Below are 22,630 nucleotides of genomic sequence, written 5' to 3' on the forward strand. Positions count from 1 at the left end.
AGCAGTGGACGATTATCAGAACCGGTTCTGGGCCTCCCCTAGGTCGACTCAGCCCTCAAATGAAGTTATACCTGGTGCGGCGTGTAAGTCAACATCGCCCCTCGTGTACAGTCCCAGCATTCTCACATGTGCTGCTCGCTTAACAGCACTTGTCCCAACAATCTGTTGAGGCTATACAAGGGGGAACTTTTATCTGTGTGTGTTCAAGTGTGTGTGTGTGGGTGCGTGCGTGACTTCTTGATGCGCGTCTGTTCGATTCTCGCTCACGGTCAACACAAGGTGACGATTATTAATCTGAACCCGTGCTGGGCCTCTCCTAGGTCTACTCAGCCTCAACCCGAGTAGGTGGGGGAGACACAAAGGCGGCCGGGCGTGGTTGCTGGTCACGAAGGGGTGGTGGTGGTGGTGCTTGCTATTCGCTAACAGCACTTGCCCCAACAGTATGTAAAGGCTCTACCGGGGGGATCGTTAGTCTTTAAATCGTACAAATACGTACCGATGTCATTGTGCACGAAGGTTATTAACACGCTGGGTAAGGCGTTAACGCTTAATGCACTCAGCGAAACTAAACTTTAACCGCGTGAACTGCTACTAGACCGCGGACACGAAACAACACACACACGCGCGCGACATTCCACGCAGCAACAACGTACACAGCCCGACACAACATGACCACGTGTATAATATTATACACATTTAAAAACACACGACATTTACACAATTATTATCAATAATACCGAAGCAAAATAAGCCTATTAAACGTTATACGCGCGTAACAAAGTAAGTCATCGCAGGCGCCCATAGGGCCCGTCGATATACACGGGCAATGTACGGGGTTGTGTGTGGTAGGTAGGGGGTTGTTGTGTGTGTGTGTGACGACAGAGAGACTTCGAATGCTCGCACGGTAACTTTTATAGACACGTTTAAGGGAGTTAGAGGCGATCAAAAGCAACAGCAACAACAAAAAACATAACGTACGGTAATGCGGTTAAGGCGAGAGAGAAGGAAAAAAACCGAACGCTAACAAACGCGCAAGCAAACCAAAAGAAAACTTCGCCCTGGGCCTCAAGGAATGCATCGCTATGGCTCGTATACGGCACCGTCAACGTGTTTAAAGTTTGAAGTGTAACAATTGTTGTTATTATTTGTTTTAAAAAAAAACGCGTCAAAGCGCTCACCGAGTTTATTTTTTGCAAAAAAATGTGAAGCTGTTCACGCCCTCCCCTCCTCATCCTCTCCCTCCTCCAGTTCGCGTCGAAAGCGACCGCTTTAAGTTTAAGACAATATAATTGCAAACAAACAACGTTCTATTTATCGTGTGTTTTTAAAAAAAAAAAGCTACAACAACAAGAAGTGTTTATTTTTTTTAACTTCCATCACTTTTCGTCGAAGCCTCCGCTAGGCCTCAAAATCAAGTCGCCGATCGGCGCAACGTAGAGTTTCGACAGATTTCCGATTTTTTTTTTTCAAATATACATTTACAACGACAATTAACATCACGTGGACCGCGCGTTCGGTGTAAACTTTGTCGACGGGTTTTAAAAAAGACGTTTTGTTAATGTTCCAAAAACAAATATTTTAAAAAAAACTAACGTCACCACAGCCTAGGCTAACCGAAGGCTCCATCTCTCAGTGTTTTCGTCCCAGGCCGCAGAAACCATCCCATCGCCTCAAACACAACAACAATTTTTTTTTTAAACGATTGTAAACAGAAAACAATCGTTATAATTTAGTTGTTTTTTTTTACACCGTTGCCTTTGTTGTGTTTTGTTTTTCTTCCCGCGTTCGCTTGTTATCGTTGTGTAACGCCCGACGTCCTCTCTACGCACGGCAGACGAGACTTTGCGGCCGAGCCGCAGTTTTAGTTTTATTAAAACGTCGGACTTGAGGAGTTGACGACGTTTCGTTACTGGCGCCTGTCATCGTTCTTCAACACATCGTTCTTTAACAACAAACACACACCTTTTTTTTGGCGTGTCCCATCAGAATAAGCGTTTTGTTAACAAGCAAAGAAAAAATAAAAAAATAAATTTGTTTGCGTACCTGTTTGCGGCATTTCTACTCGGTCGTGTTAAAGTTGCGATCGCGGAAAGCGAGTTAACGATCTCGGGATACTCAAGATACAGATTTAATATAAAGTACACACGCGGCTTCGATGTCAACTAGTTATACGGATGCCTCCAACCAGCAGTGGATCGAGCAACCCCAAGAAAGATTAACGTTTTAAACAACGCACACACACACACGCGCGTGCTTTAACTGTACCCGTGCTCGGATTTATAATATACAAACAAAAATTCAGTATACTTGCAATGCGTTAAAGTTGCACACCAACCCGCTTATCCCGCAACAACATTTAATAATTTTTAACAACGCGCACATTACAACTCCTATATATACACACACGCGCAGTGAATTATTATTATTACGTGACGAATAATGTGACGTGACTTTACCGAAATAACCGAGAATATTAATACTATAACACTTATTATGTCTAGCGTAATATACAGTTGGCGCTATTAATCTGCAATGTATGGTGCATTGTGAAGTACGCGCTGCATATACTATAATTAATATAATTGTGGTTCAATATAGCGCGCACATCCAGGTTTGTTGGGGTTATATCGCGTAAATTGTGTCGTTAAACCCGCCACCACCCGACGCAGCAAATTAGTAAGATTCGTCACGTAAACGGAACGTGCCCAATTCGTTCCTGGGAGAGCAAAAGCCACAACGTTTAACAAGACACAAAGTACGACGTTTCGCGAGTAACCTTTACACGTATTCACGTACAGTATAGCGTGTGATATTAACCGTGCAGGATGCACACACGTTGAATGCATAATTCAACGCACTCTCCTTAAAGACGTTATACACACGTACATTAACGCGTAGATTCATGAGATACATCAGTGCAGCTTTCAAGACACTATACACAAACCACGTAGGATTTTAAAAAAAAATGCATCTTGTTGTGCGGAATTACACACTGGACAATTCGCACAATGCATGCAACGCCACAATACGACCTGATACACTCCAATTGCTACACACAGACACACAATGTAACATGTAATTACTGTGTGTGTGTATACATGCAAACATGATGCAAGTAGTTCGCTTACCAAAACGAAAATATGGCTTAGTCTCCATACGTGATGTGCTTTGGGGGCCCCCTACGCTGCCCTTACGGGAACACGTGGGTTAACCACAGAGAGAGAGACACAGACCTAGAGAGACACGGGGACACACCACAGAGACACAGACAGACAGCTACACAGGGGTGGGGGGGGGGGAAGGGACACGACAGGATGTGACAAGACAAACACAGACAGGCACGTACACACACACACGGATAGACACACAGACACACACACACCAATACACAGACACACACAGGTGAGGCTGACAGAAGACACACACACACACGGACGGACGCAACTACACACACACCAAAACAGGAAGACACTCAAACGCAGCCAAGCGGGACGACAGGAGGGCGAGACACCGGAAGACACGGACAGGTCAGGGACGAGACACGGAGGACGGAGAGAGAGAGAGACACACGGAGAGACACACTGAGATAGAGACACTGAGAGAGAGACACGGGGGGGAGGGGGGGGTAAGAGGGAGACAAGACACCGGGAGACCTCAAGCCCGAGTGGCTTCTCTCGCAAGGACATCCACCCCGCCTCATCCTCCACCGCTATTTATATGACTCCGCCCCCCCCCACCGCCCCGCACACTCGCCACGCCCACACGCGAGAGTGACCACGCGATTGGACGGCGACCTCCCCTTGCCCGCCCCTCTCGGGGATTGATCACGCCCGCAAATGATATCGGCCACGCCCACTCCCGGTCGCGCGTACCCCGCCCCCTTAAATATAGTTACACCCCCTTAAATATAACCACGCCGCTTTGAGTATCACCACGCCTCCTTAAATATTAACCCCGCCCCATCCTTAAGTATGACCACGCCTCCTTGAATATTAACCACGCCCCCTCTCGTGCCGGATTTAACCCATGCCTCTCTGTCTCGCCACGCCCGACGTTTTAACCAAGGCGCAAATTCGATGCCTCAGTGAGGGTACCGCAGCAAATTCAGAATCGGAATATTGATTGATACTGCATGAGGAATCCGAGGAGCTATAAAGCTCTTTTGTCTCACCGGGCAAGAACGTGACAACAATAAAACACATGTTCTTGGTTCTTTCGGTAAAGTGACGTAGAAGGGAAACAATAAAATAATAAATATAAAACAATAAAATTCTCACGACATCGTCATCAGGTGTGAAAACCAGCAGGCCGTCAGGGTCGTGCCCACGACCTCCTGTATACCAGGCGAGGTAGTTAACATCTACCTAGCCACACACAAACTCCAAATATACAGCAGGCATCAGGGTTGGGATCGAACCCACGACCTCCTGTATACCAGGCGAGGTAGTTAACATCTCCTAGCCACATGCAAACTCCAAATATATAGCAGGCGTCAGGGCTGGGATCGAACCCACGACCTCCTGTACACCAGACGAGGTAGTTAACATCTCCTAGCCACATGCAAACTCCAAATATACAGCAGGCGTCAGGGTCGGGATCGAACCCACGACCTCCTGTATAGCAGGCGAGAGAGTTAACATCTCCTAGCCACTTGCAAACTCCAAATATACAGCAGGCGTCAGGGTCGGGATCGAACCCACGACCTCCTGTATAGCAGGCGAGAGAGTTAACATCTCCTAGCCACACGCAAACTCCAAATATACAGCAGGCGTCAGGGTCGGGATTGAACCCACGACCTTCGGCATATCCAGGCGAGGTCGTTAACATCTCAATAACACTGGCCTAATGGCACATACACATTGTGTTACGATGAATGGTCATTGCCCGAAACGTCGCCTATAATACATTTGTCCCATTTAAGCTCCCACAGATGCACGTGTCCCCCTATACTGGACATCCGTGAGTAAAAAGAGCTTCATGGCTCATCGGATTCCTCCTGCTGTAATAAACATTCAGATTCCGATGTTGACACGGATGTGAGTCGAGTTGTTGTCGTGGTTGTCTGTGCAACCACCACTGGCACAACGCGACAACAAAAACACCGCCGTCAACAACATTGGGCACACTCTTTGATTCTTTCGGTAAAGTCACGTAGAAAGAAAAAAGTATTAAATAATAGCATACGACGTTTCTATTGCAATACAAGCAATCGTCATCAGGTACAAATGAAAGCGAAAACAAATGTAGTATATTTTGATTTAAAGCTTTCGTGACTGCAGGGATTCATAGTCTTGGTTCTTTCGGTAAAGTCACCACGTAGATAGGGAAACAATCAAATAATACAAATAAAAAACAATAAAATTCTCACGACGTTTCGACTGCAACACACATTTTTTTAAAAACATTTCTTGCTGTGGTTTTCACACCTGATGATGGTGATTGCTCGTGTTGCCGTCGAAACGTCGTGAGAATTTTATCGTTTTATATTTTTTATTATTTTATTGTTTGCCTTCTACGTGGTGACTTTAGCGAAAGAACCAAAAATATGAAACCTATATATTAAAGTAATAAAATAATAAAAATATAAAATAATATTTTTTTATAAAAATATGAAACAATATTTTTCAATAAAAATATAAAACAATATTTTTTAGAATGTTATTATTTTATTGTTTCCCTTCTACGTGGTGACTTTACCGAAAGAACCATGAATATGAATCCCTGCAGTCACGAAAGCTTTAAATCAAAATATGAAACCTAGTAAACTTAGAAATATAATGCAACACAGATAGTCGACTAACGTAACATTCAACACCGTACCTGGTCGATTAACTTTCTTCCAAAGATTGCTAAATTTGAGAGAGAGACAAAACAAGTAACTTGATCCCTTGCGAAGGCTATAATCTATTTGGTGGTTTGAACATTTGAATTCACCTCGTGTGTTTTATTCCTCGAAAGGGTCAAATCTATTGTTACATATTTGTTTTGTCAAACAGGTTATTGACCCTATTCTTGGGTCTTTCGGTAAAGTCACGTCGATAAGGTTTCAAAGAAATCAGCTTTCAAATCAAAAGCCTCAAAGAAAATAGCAACAAAAAACTACGACACGAGCGTTCGTCTTTATTTTTTTTAATTCCTGATGACGAACGATCGTGCTGCGATCGAAACGTCGGAGTTTTTTTGTTTGTTATTTTATTTTTATTTTTTTGAACCTATCTCTACGTGACTTTACCGAAAGACCCAAGTCACGAAAAGGGGCCGTCCATAAATGACGTCACGCACCTGGGGTGAGGGGGGGGTCAGACATTTGTGACGATGTGTGACGAATGGGGGGGGGGTTGAGAAATGTGACGTCACATCAAAATGCGCAACTTTATAAATAAATATAGACAACACGTTCTACTTATATTCTTGGTTCTTTCGGTAAAGTCACCACGTAGAAGGGAAACAATAAAATATTTAAAATATAAAACAATAAAATTCTCACGACGTTTCGACTGCAACACGAGCAATCATCATCAGGTGTGAAAACCACACCTGATGACGTTTCGACTGCAACACAAGCAATCATCATCAGGTGCGGTTTTCACAATCATCATCAGGTGTGAAAACCACACCTGATGATGATTGCTTGTGTTGCAGTCGAAACGTCGTGAGAATTTTATTGTTTTATATTTTTATTATTTGATTGTTTCCCTTCGACGTGGTGGTGACTTTACCGAAAGAACCAAGAATATGAATTCCTGCAGTCACGAAAGCTTTAAATCAAAACGTTCTATTTAATTAAATATACTTTTTAATAAATGTTTTCTCCTACAACATCAGAGTGCAGCGCCACATTAAATACGCACTACAGTGACAATAGTTTAAAGCGATTTGAAGCATGTTTAATTTTAAAAATGGAAATATGGTTTTTTGGGGGGGGCAGAGCTTTGTGACGTCATATCTGACTTTTTGTGACGTCGTGTGACGAGGGGGCGAGGGTCAAAATCGTCCAAAATCGCGTGACGTCATTTATGGACGGCCCTTTACCGAAAGACCCAAATAATATGAATTCCTGCAGTAACGAAAGCTTTAAGTCGAGGGTTATTGAGAATTCGGAGAGGCGTTTTCGCCCCTCCCCTAATTAGCATATTTACACAGATTAGCATTAACCACGCCCGTTTCCGGTCCCTCCTCCCCACATCCCTCATGGTAACGCCCACAAAAGCCACTTCCATATATGGGCATGAGGAGTTGGCCCAGCCCTTCCGAGTCTTATGGGAAATTCTTATAAATTTCTAGGATATATAAATATATAGGAGTCGTATAACGTTTGATATTTCTCACGTGTAAGTCTTAATTCTGTAACAAAACAACACGATCAACACCCCGGTCACGTATTTTTAAATAGGGGTGTTACATTTATTTTTCACGTTTAATTCGACATTCTAAAATCTCAAGACAAGACGTTACATTTCTCGTGAATACATCTGTGCAGTGTGCTGGATTCGTGAATCCTTCTGTGCAGTGTTCTAGATTCGTGAATCCATCCGTGCAGTGCGCTGGTGGTATGGGTGAGCCTTCTCCAGGACCTCCGGTTTTTCGATGACTTTGGCTGCCATGGACGTTCAAATGATGGGGGGCCACTTTGTTGAGCTTCTGAATAATAAGTTCACACCAACGGCGGGGCTTTGCCCTGGTAGGATGTCGGATGGTTGAGTGTCGTATTTGTCATGTGTCTGGGTGATGTGTTTATCTGTCTTTTTTTGTGTGTGTCGTTGTAACGTTATCACCCCGTGCCCCTACTGGGACATCTGTGAGTAAAAAAAAAGAGCTTCATAGCTCATCGGATTCCTTCTGCAGTATCAACAAATATTATGATTCTAAAATGCGGCAGTACCCTCCTGAAAGCGAGACACGGCAGGTCACGTGCGGTAGGCAAACAAGCGTGGGCCATTCCCACCTTTTCCCAGACGTTACCGGTCGATGTGGAAGAGCAGGCCAAGCACCCACCACTCTAGCTGTGCTCTAGAGAGCTCCCTCCATCCTGGACAGCACCTTGAGAGGGCAATTGCAGGGCTGGTGGCTTTGCCCAGTTGTCGTCCGTCACGTAAACCCCTTGGGGACCCCCTCACGACCACCACGGGCAGGGCTGGTGGCTTTGCCCAGTTGTCGTCCGTCACGCAAACCCCTTGAGGACCCCCCCCCCCCACTAACCACCACGGCAGGGCTGGTGGCTTTGCCCAGTTGTCGTCCGTCACGTAAACCCCTTGGGGACCCCCACCACCACTACCACCACGGCAGGGCTGGTGCTTCGCCCAGTCGTCGTCCGTTACGTAAACCCCTTGGGGACCCCCCCCCCACTACCACCACGGCAGGGCTGGTGGCTTTGCCCAGTTGTCGTCCGTCACGTAAACCCCTTGGGGACCCTCACCACCACCACCAAAGACCACCCGTGTAGCCTCAACAGACTGTTGGGGCAAGTGCTGTTAGCGAGCAGCACCGACCAAGGCCAAAACGGCACACGAGGGGGTTGGGTGGCCAGCACCGCGCCCGGCCGCCTTTGTCTCCCCGGTGCTGATGTTTACGGGACACTACGACAGCACCACCAGGCACTCGTTTGAGGCCGAGCGGACCTTGGGGAGGCTCAGGACCGGTTCAGAAGATCACTCACCGGTGATATCAGCCATTGTCGGGAATCAAACTCGTGTTTCTGGGCTCGCAGCTGCGTGCGCAAACAATTGTACCCCAACTTAGTGGTGGCGCTTGTGCCAGGCTAGGTGCACTTTGAGGCCACGCGAAGTGTCAACAGCTCGCTGCTGAAAGGTCACGGGACAGACCCCGGTGCTATGGTTTGACTGCTGTGCCAGGCTAGGTGCAGGAGGTCACGGGACAGACCCAGGTGTTATGGGTTAACTGCTGTGCCAGGCTAGGTGCACGAGGGCACGGGAAAGACCCCGGTGCTATGGGTTGACTGCTGTGCCAGGCTAGGTACAGGAAGTCACGGGACAGACCCAGGTGCTATGGTTTGACTGCTGTGCCAGGCTAGGTGCAGGAAGTCACGGGACAGACCCAGTTACCATGGGTTGACTGTGCCAGGCTAGGTGCAGGAAGTCACGGGACAGACCCAGGTGCTATGGGTTGACTGCTGGCCAGGCTAGGTGCAGGAGATCACGGGACAGACCCAGGTGCTATGGTTTGACTGCTGTGCCAGGCTAGGTGCAGGAGATCACGGGACAGACCCAGGTGCCATGGGTTGGCTGCTGTGCCAGGCTAGGTGCAGGAAGTCACGGGACAGACCCAGCAGGTGCCATGGGTTGACTGCTGTGCCAGGCTAGGTGCAGGAAGTCACGGCAGAGACCCAGGTGCCATGGGTTGACTGCTGTGCCAGGCTAAGTGCAGGAGGTCACGGGACAGATCCAGGTGCCATGGGTTGACTGCTGTGCCAGGCTAGGTGCAGGAAGTCACGGGACAGACCCAGCAGGTGCCATGGGTTGACTGCTGTGCCAGGCTAGGTGCAGGAAGTCACGGGACAGACCCAGGTGCCATGGGTTGACTGCTGTGCCAGGCTAGGGGCAGGAGGTCACGCGGCAGACCAAGGTGTTATGGGTTAACTGCTGTGCCAGGCTAGGTGCAGGAGGTCACGGGACAGACCCAGGTGACTGGCAGATGCACCGCCTGTGCCTCAAACTGTGCCAACTCGCTGCTAACAACAACCATTCGTCACTCAGTGGCGGTGAGGTCGCCACGGTGCTTGTGCCAGGCTAGGTGCACGTTGAGGCCAACTCGCTGATGGCGAGAGACAAGCCAGACACACACACACACGGATTTACAAATCACAAGACAATACTTCTCCCCCCAATTCAGATGATTCATTAAGACAAGAGGAATCCGATGAGCTTTCAAGCTCTTCGTGTCACAGACGCCCAGAAGGGTCACAGGAGGTCATCAAGTTTCAACAACTACAACAAACAAACCATGGATTATTCAAATCAAACAATGCAAATATTTTTTTAAAAACACAGAGCATCACAGATGCGGAGAGAGAGACACACGCGGGACAGTACACAGCGGAGAACGACACCGACAGACAGAGATACAACAGTAATCCGATACATCAAGACAAATACTGACATTGATAAGACATTGTGGAAAGACAAGAGGCATGCGTAGAGACAAAGACACCGAGTAAGTGTTTCTGGACAAAGTCCCATCGGTGAGCTCATCCGGCAGGCAAGGCTGCGTTGGCTGGGTCACGTAGCTCGCAATGCCCAGCCACCGCATGCCGAAACAGCTTTTGTTCGGCCGAATAGAGGGGGCTAAACGGGCGCGGCACGGGCTAGAGAAGAGATGGAGTGATGTGGTACAGGAGGACGTGGAGCTGAGTGGACTTGCCGATGACCGGTGCCAGCGGTGTCAAGATCGGCCTCTGTGGAGGAGGCTCGTGAAGGACGCTACTGGGCAGTTGGAGGCAGTCGCCCTCCAACAACAACGGAGGGCGAAGGAGCGACGCTCACAACAACGAGCGGAGCGCCGGGCGGCTAAAGCACAACAAGTTGTCACAGTAGGGGGCACAGGTGGTGCATCAGCCAGTCATCTCAGTCAGTCGACCCGTGGCACCTGCTGGGTCTGCCCCGTGGCACCTGCTGGGTCTGCCCCGTGACCTCCTGCCAGCGGACGTTCAACACTTCACGTGGCCTCAACGTGCACCTAGCCTGGCACAAGCGTCGTGGTGACGTAACCACCACTTAGTGGCGAATGTTGTTGTTGTGTGTGCGAGTGCGTGCGAGTGCGTGTGTGCGTGTGTGAGCAAAGACAAAGATCCCCCATGTAGCCTTAACAGACTGTTGGGGCAAGTGCTGTTAGCGAGCAACACCCTATGAAGGCCGGCACAGCGCACGAGGTGGGGGGTGTGGGTGGGGAAGCATCACTGTGCCCGGCCGCCTTTGTCTCCCCAGTGGCGATGTTCACTACACACCGTACCGGGAAACTCATTTGCTGCCGAGTCGACCTAGAGGAGGGGGGGGGGGATGGGGGGCCCAGGACGGGGTGTTGGTGGGCCGTGGGCGGGAATCGAACTCCGCCCGCGGAGTTCGTGGCGCGGCGCGCTAACCACTGTGCCACCGCTCCCCCTGGGAGGGAGATGACGCGCGGGTACACGCTGGGGGGGAAGGGAGGGGAGCGAGGGAGGGAGGGGAGGGAGGGGTGGAGGGAGGGGAGCGAGAGAGGGAAGGGGGAGGGAGGGGAGGGAGGGGAGGAGGGAGGGAAGGGGGAGGGAGGGGAGGAGGGAGGGAGGGAGGGAAGGGGGAGGGAGGGGAGGGAAGGAGGGGGGAGTGGAGGGAGCGAGCGAGGGAGGGGAGGGAGGGGAGGAGGGAGGGAAGGGGGAGGGAGGGGAGGGAGGGAGGGAAGGGAGAGGGAAGGGGGAGGGAGAGGAGGGGAGGGAAGGAGGGGGGAGTGGAGGGAGGGGAGGAGGGAGCGAGCGATGGAGGGCGGGAAGGGGGAGGGAGGGAAGGGGGAGGGAGGGGAGGGGAGGGAGGGGAGGAGGGAGGGGTGGAGGAGGGAGCGAGGGAGGGGGGGTGGAGGGAGGGGGGGTGGAGGGAGGGGGGGTGGAGGGAGGGGGGGTGGAGGGAGGGGGGGTGGAGGGAGGGGGGGTGGAGGGAGGGGGGGATCCCGTGGTTATGTAAAAGCTCGCGACGCAGCAGAAAGAACATTGCGTCCCAGACCCCCGCGATTCTAAAAATAAAACCTCTTCCTTCGCGCGCACAACATCGCCACGCGGCGCTTGCATCACCGCCACCAAACCCAACACCGCCACACCACCCAGCGTCGTCGCTTCAATTCCTTACGACGCCCGCTCGCCGATGCCGACGGGCGATCGATGGTGCAGCCTTTTAACAGACTGTTTGGGGGGGGGGGGGGGCAAGTGCTGTAAGCGGAGCAAGCGCCTATGAAGGCCGCCACGGTGAACGCGCACGAGGGGGTTGGGTGGGGGGGTGGCCGCCTTTGTCTCCCCGGTGTTTCACACACGTACTCAACTGTGTGCGAGTCGCCAGCCGCACGCTCGGAAGTGATTTCCCCTTGAACAACGCGTCAACGTGAAATAGCGGAAACCGCCACGGGGAGAGAAATTCGTCGCCAGGTGCTGGCAGACCGTGAGCGGGAATCGAGCCATCCGCCCTCTCACTTTTTGTTTCACAAATCAGAGGAAACAAGAAGATGATGCTCGGTGCAGTCGGCACTTTGATTCGTTCCATCATTTCGGGGGTTTTTTTGTTCAATGCTTTGCTTTATGAAGCCCCCTCTCTCCCTCTCTCTCTGTCTCTCTCGTGCCGTGTTGTTGACATTGTGGTTGAGAGCGCTGGCTGTGTTTGTGCACCACCACCACCGCTAACGCAGCAGCAGCAGCGGCGGCGGAATCGTCGAACTCCGCTCAGCTGCGGTTCGTTGGCTCAGCCGTCAAAGACGGCGGTCGCCCGCATCGTCATCGTCGTCATCATGATCATCGTCGTCATCATGATCATCGTCGTCATAATCATGATCATCGTCATCATCATGATCATTATCGTCATCATGATCGTCATGAACATCGTCATGATCATCGTCATGATCATCGTCATGATCGTCGTCATGATCGTCATCATCATGATCGTCGTCATCATGATCAGTCGTCATAATCATGATCGTCATCATCATGATCGTCATCATGATCATCGTCATGATCATCGTCATCATCGTCATCATCATCGTCGTCGTCATCGTCGTCATCATCGTCATCATGATCGTCGTCATCATGGTCATCATGATCAGTCGTCATCATCGTCATCATGATCAGTCGTCATCATCGTCATCATGATCAGTCATCATCATCATCATGATCGTCGTCATGATCGTCGTCATGTGATCGTCATCATCGTCATCATATTCATCGTCATGATCACCGTCGTCATCATGATCGTCATGCGGCACTTTCAGATCGCTGCTGCTTCTGCGGCCGTCTGGAACGCTCTTCCCCTTCCGATATGAGGAAGCCACACTGTGAGCTATGCTGCACTTTAAAATCATCTCGACGTCAAACTCATTTATTTAGAACGGCTTCCTCTGTTTAGTTTGTTGTCCTTCCCCCGTAGCATCTACATCTGCTAACGTGAAGAACCAGTGGCAACTACATCTACAGAACATGAAGAACCAGTGGCATCTACATCTGCAGAACGTGAAGAACCAGTGGCATCTACATCTACAGAACGTGAAGAACCAGTAACATCTACATCTGCAGAACATGAAGAACCAGTGGCATCTACAGAACATGAAGAACCAGTGGCATCTACATCTGCAGAACATGAAGAACCAGTGGCATCTACAGAAGGTGAAGAATCAGTGGCATCTACATCTACAGGACGTGAAGAACCAGTGGCATCTACACCTGCAGAACGTGAAGAACCAGTGGCATCTACATCTGCAGAACATGAAGAACCAGTAGCATCTACAGAACATGAAGAACCAGTGGCATCTACATCTGCAGAACATGAAGAACCAGTGGCATCTACATCTGCAGAACATGAAGAACCGGTGGCATCTACATATACAGAACGTGAAGAACCATCTACACCTGCAGAACGTGAAGAACCAGTGCAATCTACACCTGCTGAACATGAAGAACCAGTGGCATCTACATCTACAGAACATAAAGAACCAGTGGCATCTGCAGAACGTGAAGAACCAGTGGCATCTACATCGACAGAACGTGAAGAACCAGTGGCATCTACAACTACAGAACATGAAGAGCCAGTGGCATCTACATATACAGAACGAGAAGAACCAGTGGCATCTACATCTGCAGGACGTGAAGAACCAGTATCATCTACAGAACGTGAAGAACCAGTGGCATCTACATCTACAGAACGTGAAGAACCAGTGGCATCTACACCTGCAGAACGTGAAGAACCAGTGGCATCTACATCTGCAGAACGTGAAGAACCAGTGGCATCTACAGAACATGAAGAACCAGTGGCATCTACATCGACAGAACGTGAGGAACCAGTGGCATCTACACCTGCAGAACGTGAAGAACCAGTGGCATCTACACCTGCAGAACGTGAAGAACCAGTGGCAACCACATCTACACAACATGAAGAACCAGTGGCATCTACATCTACAGAACGTGAAGAACCAGTGGCATCTACATCGACAAAACGTGAAGAACCAGTGGCATCTACATCTACAGAACATGAAGAACCAGTGGCATCTACATCGACAGAACATGAAGAACCAGTGGCATCTACATCTACAGAACGTGAAGAACCAGTTGCATCTACACCTGCAGAACGTAAAGAACCAGTGGCAACTACATCTACAGAACATGAAGAACCAGTGGCATCTACATCTACACAACATGAAGAACCAGTGGCATCTACATCGACAGAACGTGAAGAATCAGTGGCATCTACATCTACAGAACATGAAGAACCAGTGGCATCTACATCTACAGAACGTGAAGAACCAGTGGCATCTACATCTACATAACATGAAGAACCAGTGGCATCTACATCTGCAGAACGTGAAGAACAAGTGGCATCTACATCTACAGAACATGAACCAGTGGCATCTACATATACAGAACGTGAAGAACCAGTGGCATCTACACCTGCTGAACTTGAAAAACCAGTGGCATCTACACCTGGTGAACATGAAGAACCAGTGGCATCTACACCTGCAGAACGTGAAGAACCAGTGGCATGTACATCTGCAGAACGTGAAGAACCAGTGGCATATACACCTGCTGAACGTGAAGAACCAGTGGCATCTACATCTACAGAACATGAAGAACCAGTGGCATCTACATCTACAGAACGTGAAGAACCAGGGGCATCTACATCTACAGAACATGAAGAACCAGTGGCATATACATCTGCAGAACGTGAAGAACCAGTGGCATCTACATCTACAGAACATGAAGAACCAGTGGCATCTACATCTGCAGAACGTGAAAAACCAGTGGCATCTACACCTGCTGAACTTGAAGAACCAGTGGCATCTACATCTGCAGAACGTGAAGAACCAGTGGCATCTACACCTGCTGAACGTGAAGAACCAGTGGCATCTACATCTACAGAACATGAAGAACCAGTGGCATCTACATCTACAGAACGTGAAGAACCAGGGGCATCTACATCTACAAAACGTTAAGAACCAGTGTCATCTACATCTGCAGAATGTGAAGAACCAGTGGCATCTACATCTACAGAACATGAAGAACCAGTGGCATCTACATCTGCAGAACGTGAAGAACCAATGGCATCTACATCTGCAGAACGTGAAGAACCAGTGGCATCTACACCTGCAGAACGTGAAGAACCAATGGCATCTACATCTGCAGAACGTGAAGAACCAGTGGCATCTACACCTGCAGAACGTGAAGAACCAGTGGCATCTACATGTACAGAACGTGAAGAACCAGTGGCATCTACATCTGCAGAACGTGAAGAACCAGTGGCATCTACATCTACAGAACGTGAAGAAACAGTTGCATCTACAACTACAATTTTCACTTGCCCCGAAGGCAGCGAACCTGAGGTGCGGTGCCCGGCTCAGAGTTGCGCTCAGTAAAAGTCAAATGTTAAAAGATGTTGTTTCGAGAAGGCACTTCGAGGGTAGGGAAAGAAGTCAGTGCCGAGAATGTGGAGGGGGGCGGGGGGGTGGGGTTGGCGGTGTTCCAGGTGGAGGGGCCGACAACGGAGAAACGACGCGTGGCGATCGTGGTCCCGACTCTCTGTGATGTCGAGGGTAGCTCCTGGGTAGAGGAGCCACGGAGAGTTCTGGGCGATGGTTTAGATGCAGGACGTCAGGAGGTGCGAGGGGGGTGACCGAGGGGCAACCGGTCCTGGAGGCAGGACCAGAGGCAATTTGGCGACCAAAATCACGGCGATTCTCCAACCGGGGTCCCACGCCACGTTGGCTCGGAGATGTTAACTACCTCGCCTGGTACGCAGGAGTACGTTGGTTTGATCCCGACCCTGACGCCAAAGCCACGAGAGACGGCGAATCTCAAGGGTTGGGACCGTCGGATGGGTTAAAATAAAGCCCGTGACTCACCCGCAACGTAGTCAAGCATCCGCTTCCTCAATACCTCCTATAAAATTAAAAATAGCATCGCCACGAAACTTTCAATTCCAACCCACGACGAATTCCTCACTCGGCTCGTGTCCAAGGTCTGTCTTGGGTGGGTCGCCGTTTCAGTGAACGACAAATCGTTATTACGATGACCACGGACAGAACCCATCGGAGGAACCAACATCTCGTGACCGAGCGTCCGTGATTTAAATGTCACAGGTCAACGGAGAGGGTCGCCGTCTCCTTTTGCCTTTGGCGTCCGTCAGTTGACCGACCAGGCGAGATCCCGGCTGGAGGCAGTAGCCCCCCCCCCCCTCCCCCAAACAACAGCGGAGGAGCGACGCTCGCGGCGACGAGCGGAGCGCCGGGCGGGTAAAAACAAAGCGAGGAGTCGGCGTGGCACGCGGTGCGACGCCGCTTGGCACGAACCGAAACAACGGACTCGGTCTGGTGGCGGAGCGCGTTGGTGCAGAACCCGTCGCGTTGGGCTTCACCTCGTTTGTGCATCTCTGCGCAAGCCAGCCCTCTCAGAAACACCGTCCACACCCGACATCGAGCACAGAAAGGGACTGATTTGGAAAAACAAATTCGGATTTTTATTTTTTAATTTTTATTGGGTCAGGAGGGCACTGGGGAAGAACCACTGGAAATCATTCGGAACATTGTATAATTCGGGCAAGGCCAGGGAGCCAGAAGTGTCGAATTAACGAGGGTTTACTGTACGGAAAGATTTGGCCCCTTGCACATAAAGTTAATGTACAGCGTCGCAGCATGCAATCGGCCTGAATGACGCGATATCAAATTAATTATAACCGGCAATGTTGTTAGTGTGGGCGAAACGCGTAGGGTGCCTCGGTGGCCAGATGTTAAGTACCTCGCCTGGTATGCAGGAAGTCGCTGGTTCAATCCTGACCCCTGCTGTATATTTGGAGTTTGCGTGTCTCTCTCTCATCAGAATAACAGTTGCTAGGAGATGTTAACTCCCTCGCCTGGTATGCAGGAAGCCGTGGGTTCGATCCTGACCCTGACACCTGCTGTATATTTGGAGTTTGCGTGTCTCTCTCTCTCACACAGTATAACAACTGCTAGGAGATGTTAACTCCTTCACCCGGTATGCAGGAAGCCGTGGGTTCGATCCTGACCCTGACACCTGCTGTATATTTGGAGTTTGCGTGTCTCTCTCTCTCACACAGTATAACAACTGCTAGGAGATGTTAACTCCCTCGCTCGGTATGCAGGAAGTCGCTGGTTCAATCCTGACCCCTGCTGTATATTTGGAGTTTGCGTGTCTCTCTCATCAGAATAACAGTTGCTAGATGTTAACTCCCTCGCCTGGTATGCAGGAAGCCGTGGGTTCGATCCTGACCCTGATACCTGCTGTATATTTGGAGTTTGCGTGTCTCTCTCTCTCACACAGTATAACAGCTGCTAGGAGATGTTAACTCCCTCGCCCGGTATGCAGGAAGCCTTGGGTTCGATCCTGACCCTGTCTGCTGTATATTTGGAGTTTGCGTGTCTCTCTCTCTCTCATCAGAATAACAGCTGCTAGCAGATGTTAACTCCATCGCTCGGTATGCAGGAAGTCGTGGGTTCGATCCTGACCCCTGCTGTATATTTGGAGTTTGCGTGTCTCTCTCACAAAAGTATAACAGCTGCTAGGAGATGTTAACTCCCTCGCCCGGTATGCAGGAAGTCGTGGGTTCGATCCTGACCTCGACACCTGCTGTATATTTGGAGTTTGCGTGTCTCTCTCTCTCATCAGAATAACAGTTGCTAGGAGATGTTAACTACCTCGCCTGTTATGCAGGAGATCGTGGGTTCGATTCTGACCTTGACACCTGCTGCATATTTGGAGTTTGCGTGCCACTCTCTCTCATCAGAATAACAGCTGCTAGATGTTAACTCCCTCGCCTGGTATGCAGGAGATCGCGGTTCGATCCTGACCCCGACGCATGCTGCTGCTGCTGTATATTTGGAGTTTGCGGTGCCTCTCTCCCCGCGGTCGCGTGGATTTTTCTCCGGGTTCCTACGGGTTCCCCCCCCCCCTCCCCCCAAATCTAAGAAACGCGCGTTCAAGAGAATTTCGCCACAAATGAATGTCCACGCGACGAAAAGCCCCCTTCCTTTCTCTTGCTGGGCTACATCTGGTGGCCAGGTCGCGACGTAGCCCCGGTGGGGCCTTGCCTGATGACGTAAAAAAAAAACCCAAAAAGTTTAGCTTACAGTTTACCGGAGTACAAACGGGACGACCAAGCGCACCGGGAGACGGACACTGGCGCTAGCGGTTAGCGCCGCGCTACGAACGGCACTTGCACCGGCAGCCTGCGAAGGCTATGCAGGGGACCTTTGTCTGTTGTGCACGTGGCCACAGAGGCCGGTGAAGATAATGGCCGCCGGCGTCGGTGAACGCGAACGGGAATCTAACTTGGGTCGTCGGGATCGTGGCGCAGTGCAGCGCTGACCCCGACGGTACCGCTCCACCCCCCCCACCCACCTCGCAAAGACACTCACGCACGCGCGCATGTACACGCACCCATACATGCGCACACGCACACACACACACGTGTACAAACACGTACACGTGTGTGTGCACGTGTACAAACATGTACACGTACAGACACAAAGATAAAGATCCCCCGTATAGCCTTAACGGACTGTAGGGTCAAGTGCTGTTTGCGAGCACCTATGAAGGCCGCTATGGCACACGAGGGGGTGGGTGGCCAGCACCACGCCCGGCCGCCTGTGTTTCCCCAGTGGCTTTGTTTACACACCGCATCAGGTACTCATTTGAGGCTGGGTCGACCTAGGGGAGGCCCGGGACCGGTTCAGATAATCGTCACCGATGTTGGCCGTGAGCGGGAATCGAACCCGGGTCGCCGGGTTCGTAGCGCAGCGTAGCGCTAACCGCTAACGCTACCGCTGCCCGTACACACACATGCACACACACGCACACACACGCACGCACGCACGCGTACACGTACACACGCGTACACACGCGGTAAGGGAGTGAACACGCGCCAACCGCTACACTCCCCTTGCCCGTACACACACACGTACACACACGTACACACGCACGCAAGCACACACACACACACGTACGCGTACACGTACACACGCGTGAACACCCAGACACTTCTCCACGGCCCCCCCCCCCCCCCACATGCCCCCCCTTTATCCCACCCACCCTTAACCCCTCCCCTTGCCCCCACACCCCCACACCCCTCACTCCGCCATCCAGAGCTTGAAGGTGCGGTCGTAGGAGGAGGTGGCGATGAGGCTCCCGTCGGGAGACAGGTCAAGGCCCATGATGCGGCCCTCGTGTCCGGCGAGCGTGGTGAGCGGGGACCAGCCGGGGTGGGACCAGACCTTCGCCGTGTTGTCGTACGCGGCCGTCACCAGGAAGTGGCCACCCGTGGCTGCGGAGGGAGGGGGGCGGGTGGTGGTGGTGGGGGGGATGGGTCGGGGGTGGTGAGGGGTGGTGAGAGGGGTGGTGAGAGAGGGGTGGTGAGAGGGGTGGTGAGGGAGGGGGTGGTGAGAGGGGTGGTGAGAGGGGTGGTGAGAGGGGTGGTGAGAGGGGTGGTGAGAGGGGTGGTGAGAGAGGGGGTGAGAGAGGGGGTGAGAGAGGGGTGGTGAGGGAGGGGGTGGTGAGAGGGTGGTGAGAGAGGGGGTGGTGAGAGGGGTGGTGAGGGAGGGGTGGTGAGAGAGAGGGTGGTGAGGGGGGTGGTGAGGAAGGGGGTGGTGAGAGAGGGGTGGTGAGAGGGGGGGTGGTGAGAGAGGGGGTGAGAAGGTGAGAGGGGGGTGGTGAGAGATGGTGAGGGGGTGAGAGGGGGGTGGTGAGAGAGATGGTGAGGGGGTGAGAGGGGGGTGGTGAGAGAGATGGTGAGGGGGTGAGAAGTTGGGAGACAGTGAGAGGGCAAGGAAGGATGAGAGACGGTGGGAGGTGAGAGGCAGTGAGTTGAATCAGAGAGTGGGAAAGATGAGACGGACGAGTGATGGGAGGGTGGGAGACATAACAGGTGCACTACCGCTCTACACAACGCACATACATACACAAGTACACACCACAACCCTCACACGCCTCTCCCATAACACAACACACACCACACAACCCTCACACGCCTCTCCCACACACAACACACACAACACAACCCTCACACGCCTCCCCCACAACACAACACACACAACAGAACCCTCACACGCCTCACACACAACACACACACAACACAACCCTCACACGCCTCTCCCACAACACAACACACACAACACAACCCTCACACACCTCTAACACAACACACAACACAACCCTCACACACAACACACACACACAACACAACCCTCACACGCCTCTCCCACAACACAACACACACAACACAACCTCCACACGCCTCCCCCACAACACAACACACACAACAGAACCCTCACACGCCTCACACACAACACAACACACACAACACAACCCTCACACGCCTCTCCCACAACACAACACACACAACACAACCCTCACACGCCTCTCCCACCAACACAACACACACAACACAACCCTCACACACCACTCCCACAACACAACACACACACCACAACCCTCATACACCACTCCCACAACACAACACACACAACACAACCCTCACACGCCTCTCCCACAACACAAACAACACAACACAACCCTCACACACAACACAACACAACCCTCACACGCCTCTCCCACAACACAACACACACACAACACAACCCTCACACGCCTCTCCCACAACACAACACACACACAACACAACCCTCACACGCCTCTCCCACAACACAACACACACACAACACAACCCTCACACACCTCCACCACAACACAAACAACACAACCCTCACACGCCTCACACACAACACAACACACACACCACAACCCCCACACACCTCTCCCACAACACAACCCTCACACGCCTCTCCCACAACACAACACACACAACACAACCCTCACACACCTCTCCCATAACCAACACACACAACACAACCCTCACACACCTCCACCACAACACAAACAACACAACCCTCACACACCTCCCCCATAACACAACACACACAACACAACCCTCACACGCCTCCCCCACAACACAACACACACAACACAACCATCACAGGCCCTCTCCCACAACACACACAACACAACCCTCACACACCTCCCCCACAACACAACACACACAACACAACCCTCACACGCCTCCCCCACAACACAACACACACAACACAACCCCCCCGCGCCTCTCCCACAACACAACACACACAACACAACCCTCACACACAACACACACAACACAACCCTCACACGCCTCACACAACACAACACACACAACACAACCCTCGCACGCCTCTCCCACAACACAACACACACAACACAACCATCACACGCCTCACACACAACACAACCCTCACAGGCCTCTCCCCCAACACACACACCACAACCCTCACACACCTCCCCCACAACACAACACACACAACACAACCCTCACACGCCTCACACACAACACAACACACACAACACAACCCTCACACACCTCTCCCACACACAACACACACAACACAACCCTCACACACCTCCCCCACAACACAACACACACAACACAACCCTCACACACCTCCCCCACAACACACACAACACAACCCTCACACCGTCTCTCCCACAACCCTCACTCGCCCCGACGTGTCTCCAGGAGTCTCTCTGTCAGTTTGTTTATTAAGTTTGTCGAGCCAGCTTCGTCCGGATTGGGCAAAACCTAGCCCACTTTTCAACCCCATATCCATGCATCTCTACGAGTATGCATTTCTATGAGTATCTATCAGAGGCTATGTGAGGTGATAGGGGTAGGAGTAGTGATAGGGGTTGGAGTCGTGATAGGGGTAGTGATAAGGGTTGGGGTAGTTATAAGGGTTGGAGTGGTGATAGGGGTTTGGCTGGTGATAGGGGTAGTGATGTTAGGGGTTTGGGTAGTGATAGGGGTAGTGAATGATTGGGGTAGTGATAGGACTAGTGAGTGATAATGGTAGTGAGCGAAACAGCTCGTGATAGGGGTAGTGATAGATAGGGGTAGTAGTAGGGGGTAGTGAGTGATACAGCTAGTGATAGGGGTAGTGAGAGATAAGGGAAGTGATAGGGGTAGGCTGGTCGTTGCTTGAAGGGCGGCAGCAGGGAGGGGAAGCGGTAGCAGGATGATGATGATGGGCTCGAGAGACAGAGAGAGGGGCGGTCGACTGGGAGGGTAGAAGACCCGATGATGATGGAGGGGGGGGGGGGGAACAAGTTGAGCCGACTGGTTTCTCACAAGACGACGAGGCATGTTTAAGCGAGGTGCCTGTGCGCGCGCGTTCATGAGCGCGTGAGGGAGCAAAGATAAAGATCCCCGTGTAGCCTTTAACAGACTGTTGGGGCAAGCGCTGTGTCGCAGAACAACTATGAATGGCGGCACGGTGCATGAGCGGGTGGCTGGGACCAGCACCGCTGTGCCCGGCCGCCTTTGTCTCCCCGGTGGCAATGGGGAAAGACTCATTTGAACGCCGA

At 51.3% G+C, this 22,630-nt stretch overlaps 2 protein-coding genes and 1 long non-coding RNA gene across 3 annotated transcripts in view; all 3 read right to left on the reverse strand.

The window, feature by feature from the left end:
• The window catches only part of LOC116958263 (retinoic acid receptor RXR-alpha-B-like), a 46,957-nt gene extending 43,258 nt beyond the window's left edge, over positions 1–3,699 (reverse strand). Inside the window, exon 1 of the mRNA XM_032980795.2 lies at positions 3,129–3,699. Coding sequence (XP_032836686.1) covers positions 3,129–3,156 — 28 coding nt within the window. The 5' untranslated portion in view covers positions 3,157–3,699. The remainder of the gene's footprint in view (positions 1–3,128) is intronic.
• A 12,977-nt stretch (positions 3,700–16,676) lies between these two features.
• On the reverse strand, positions 16,677–19,234 carry LOC142907079 (uncharacterized). Its single transcript, XR_012930764.1, has 2 exons — positions 17,810–19,234; positions 16,677–17,579 (listed from the first exon to the last, which is right to left on the reverse strand). It is a non-coding gene; the product is annotated as an uncharacterized LOC142907079 (long non-coding RNA).
• Positions 19,235–19,305: 71 nt separating this feature from the next.
• The window catches only part of PRPF4 (pre-mRNA splicing tri-snRNP complex factor PRPF4), a 28,638-nt gene continuing 25,313 nt past the window's right edge, over positions 19,306–22,630 (reverse strand). The window contains exon 14 of the mRNA XM_032980796.2: positions 19,306–19,505. Within this exon, the coding sequence (XP_032836687.1) occupies positions 19,312–19,505 (194 nt within the window). The 3' untranslated portion in view covers positions 19,306–19,311. The remainder of the gene's footprint in view (positions 19,506–22,630) is intronic.

This window comes from Petromyzon marinus, chromosome 74 (assembly GCF_048934315.1).
Source record: "Petromyzon marinus isolate PM22_M1 ecotype Great Lakes invasive population chromosome 74, UKy_Petmar_22M1.pri1.0, whole genome shotgun sequence".
NCBI classification, from domain to species: Eukaryota; Metazoa; Chordata; class Hyperoartia; order Petromyzontiformes; family Petromyzontidae; genus Petromyzon; species Petromyzon marinus.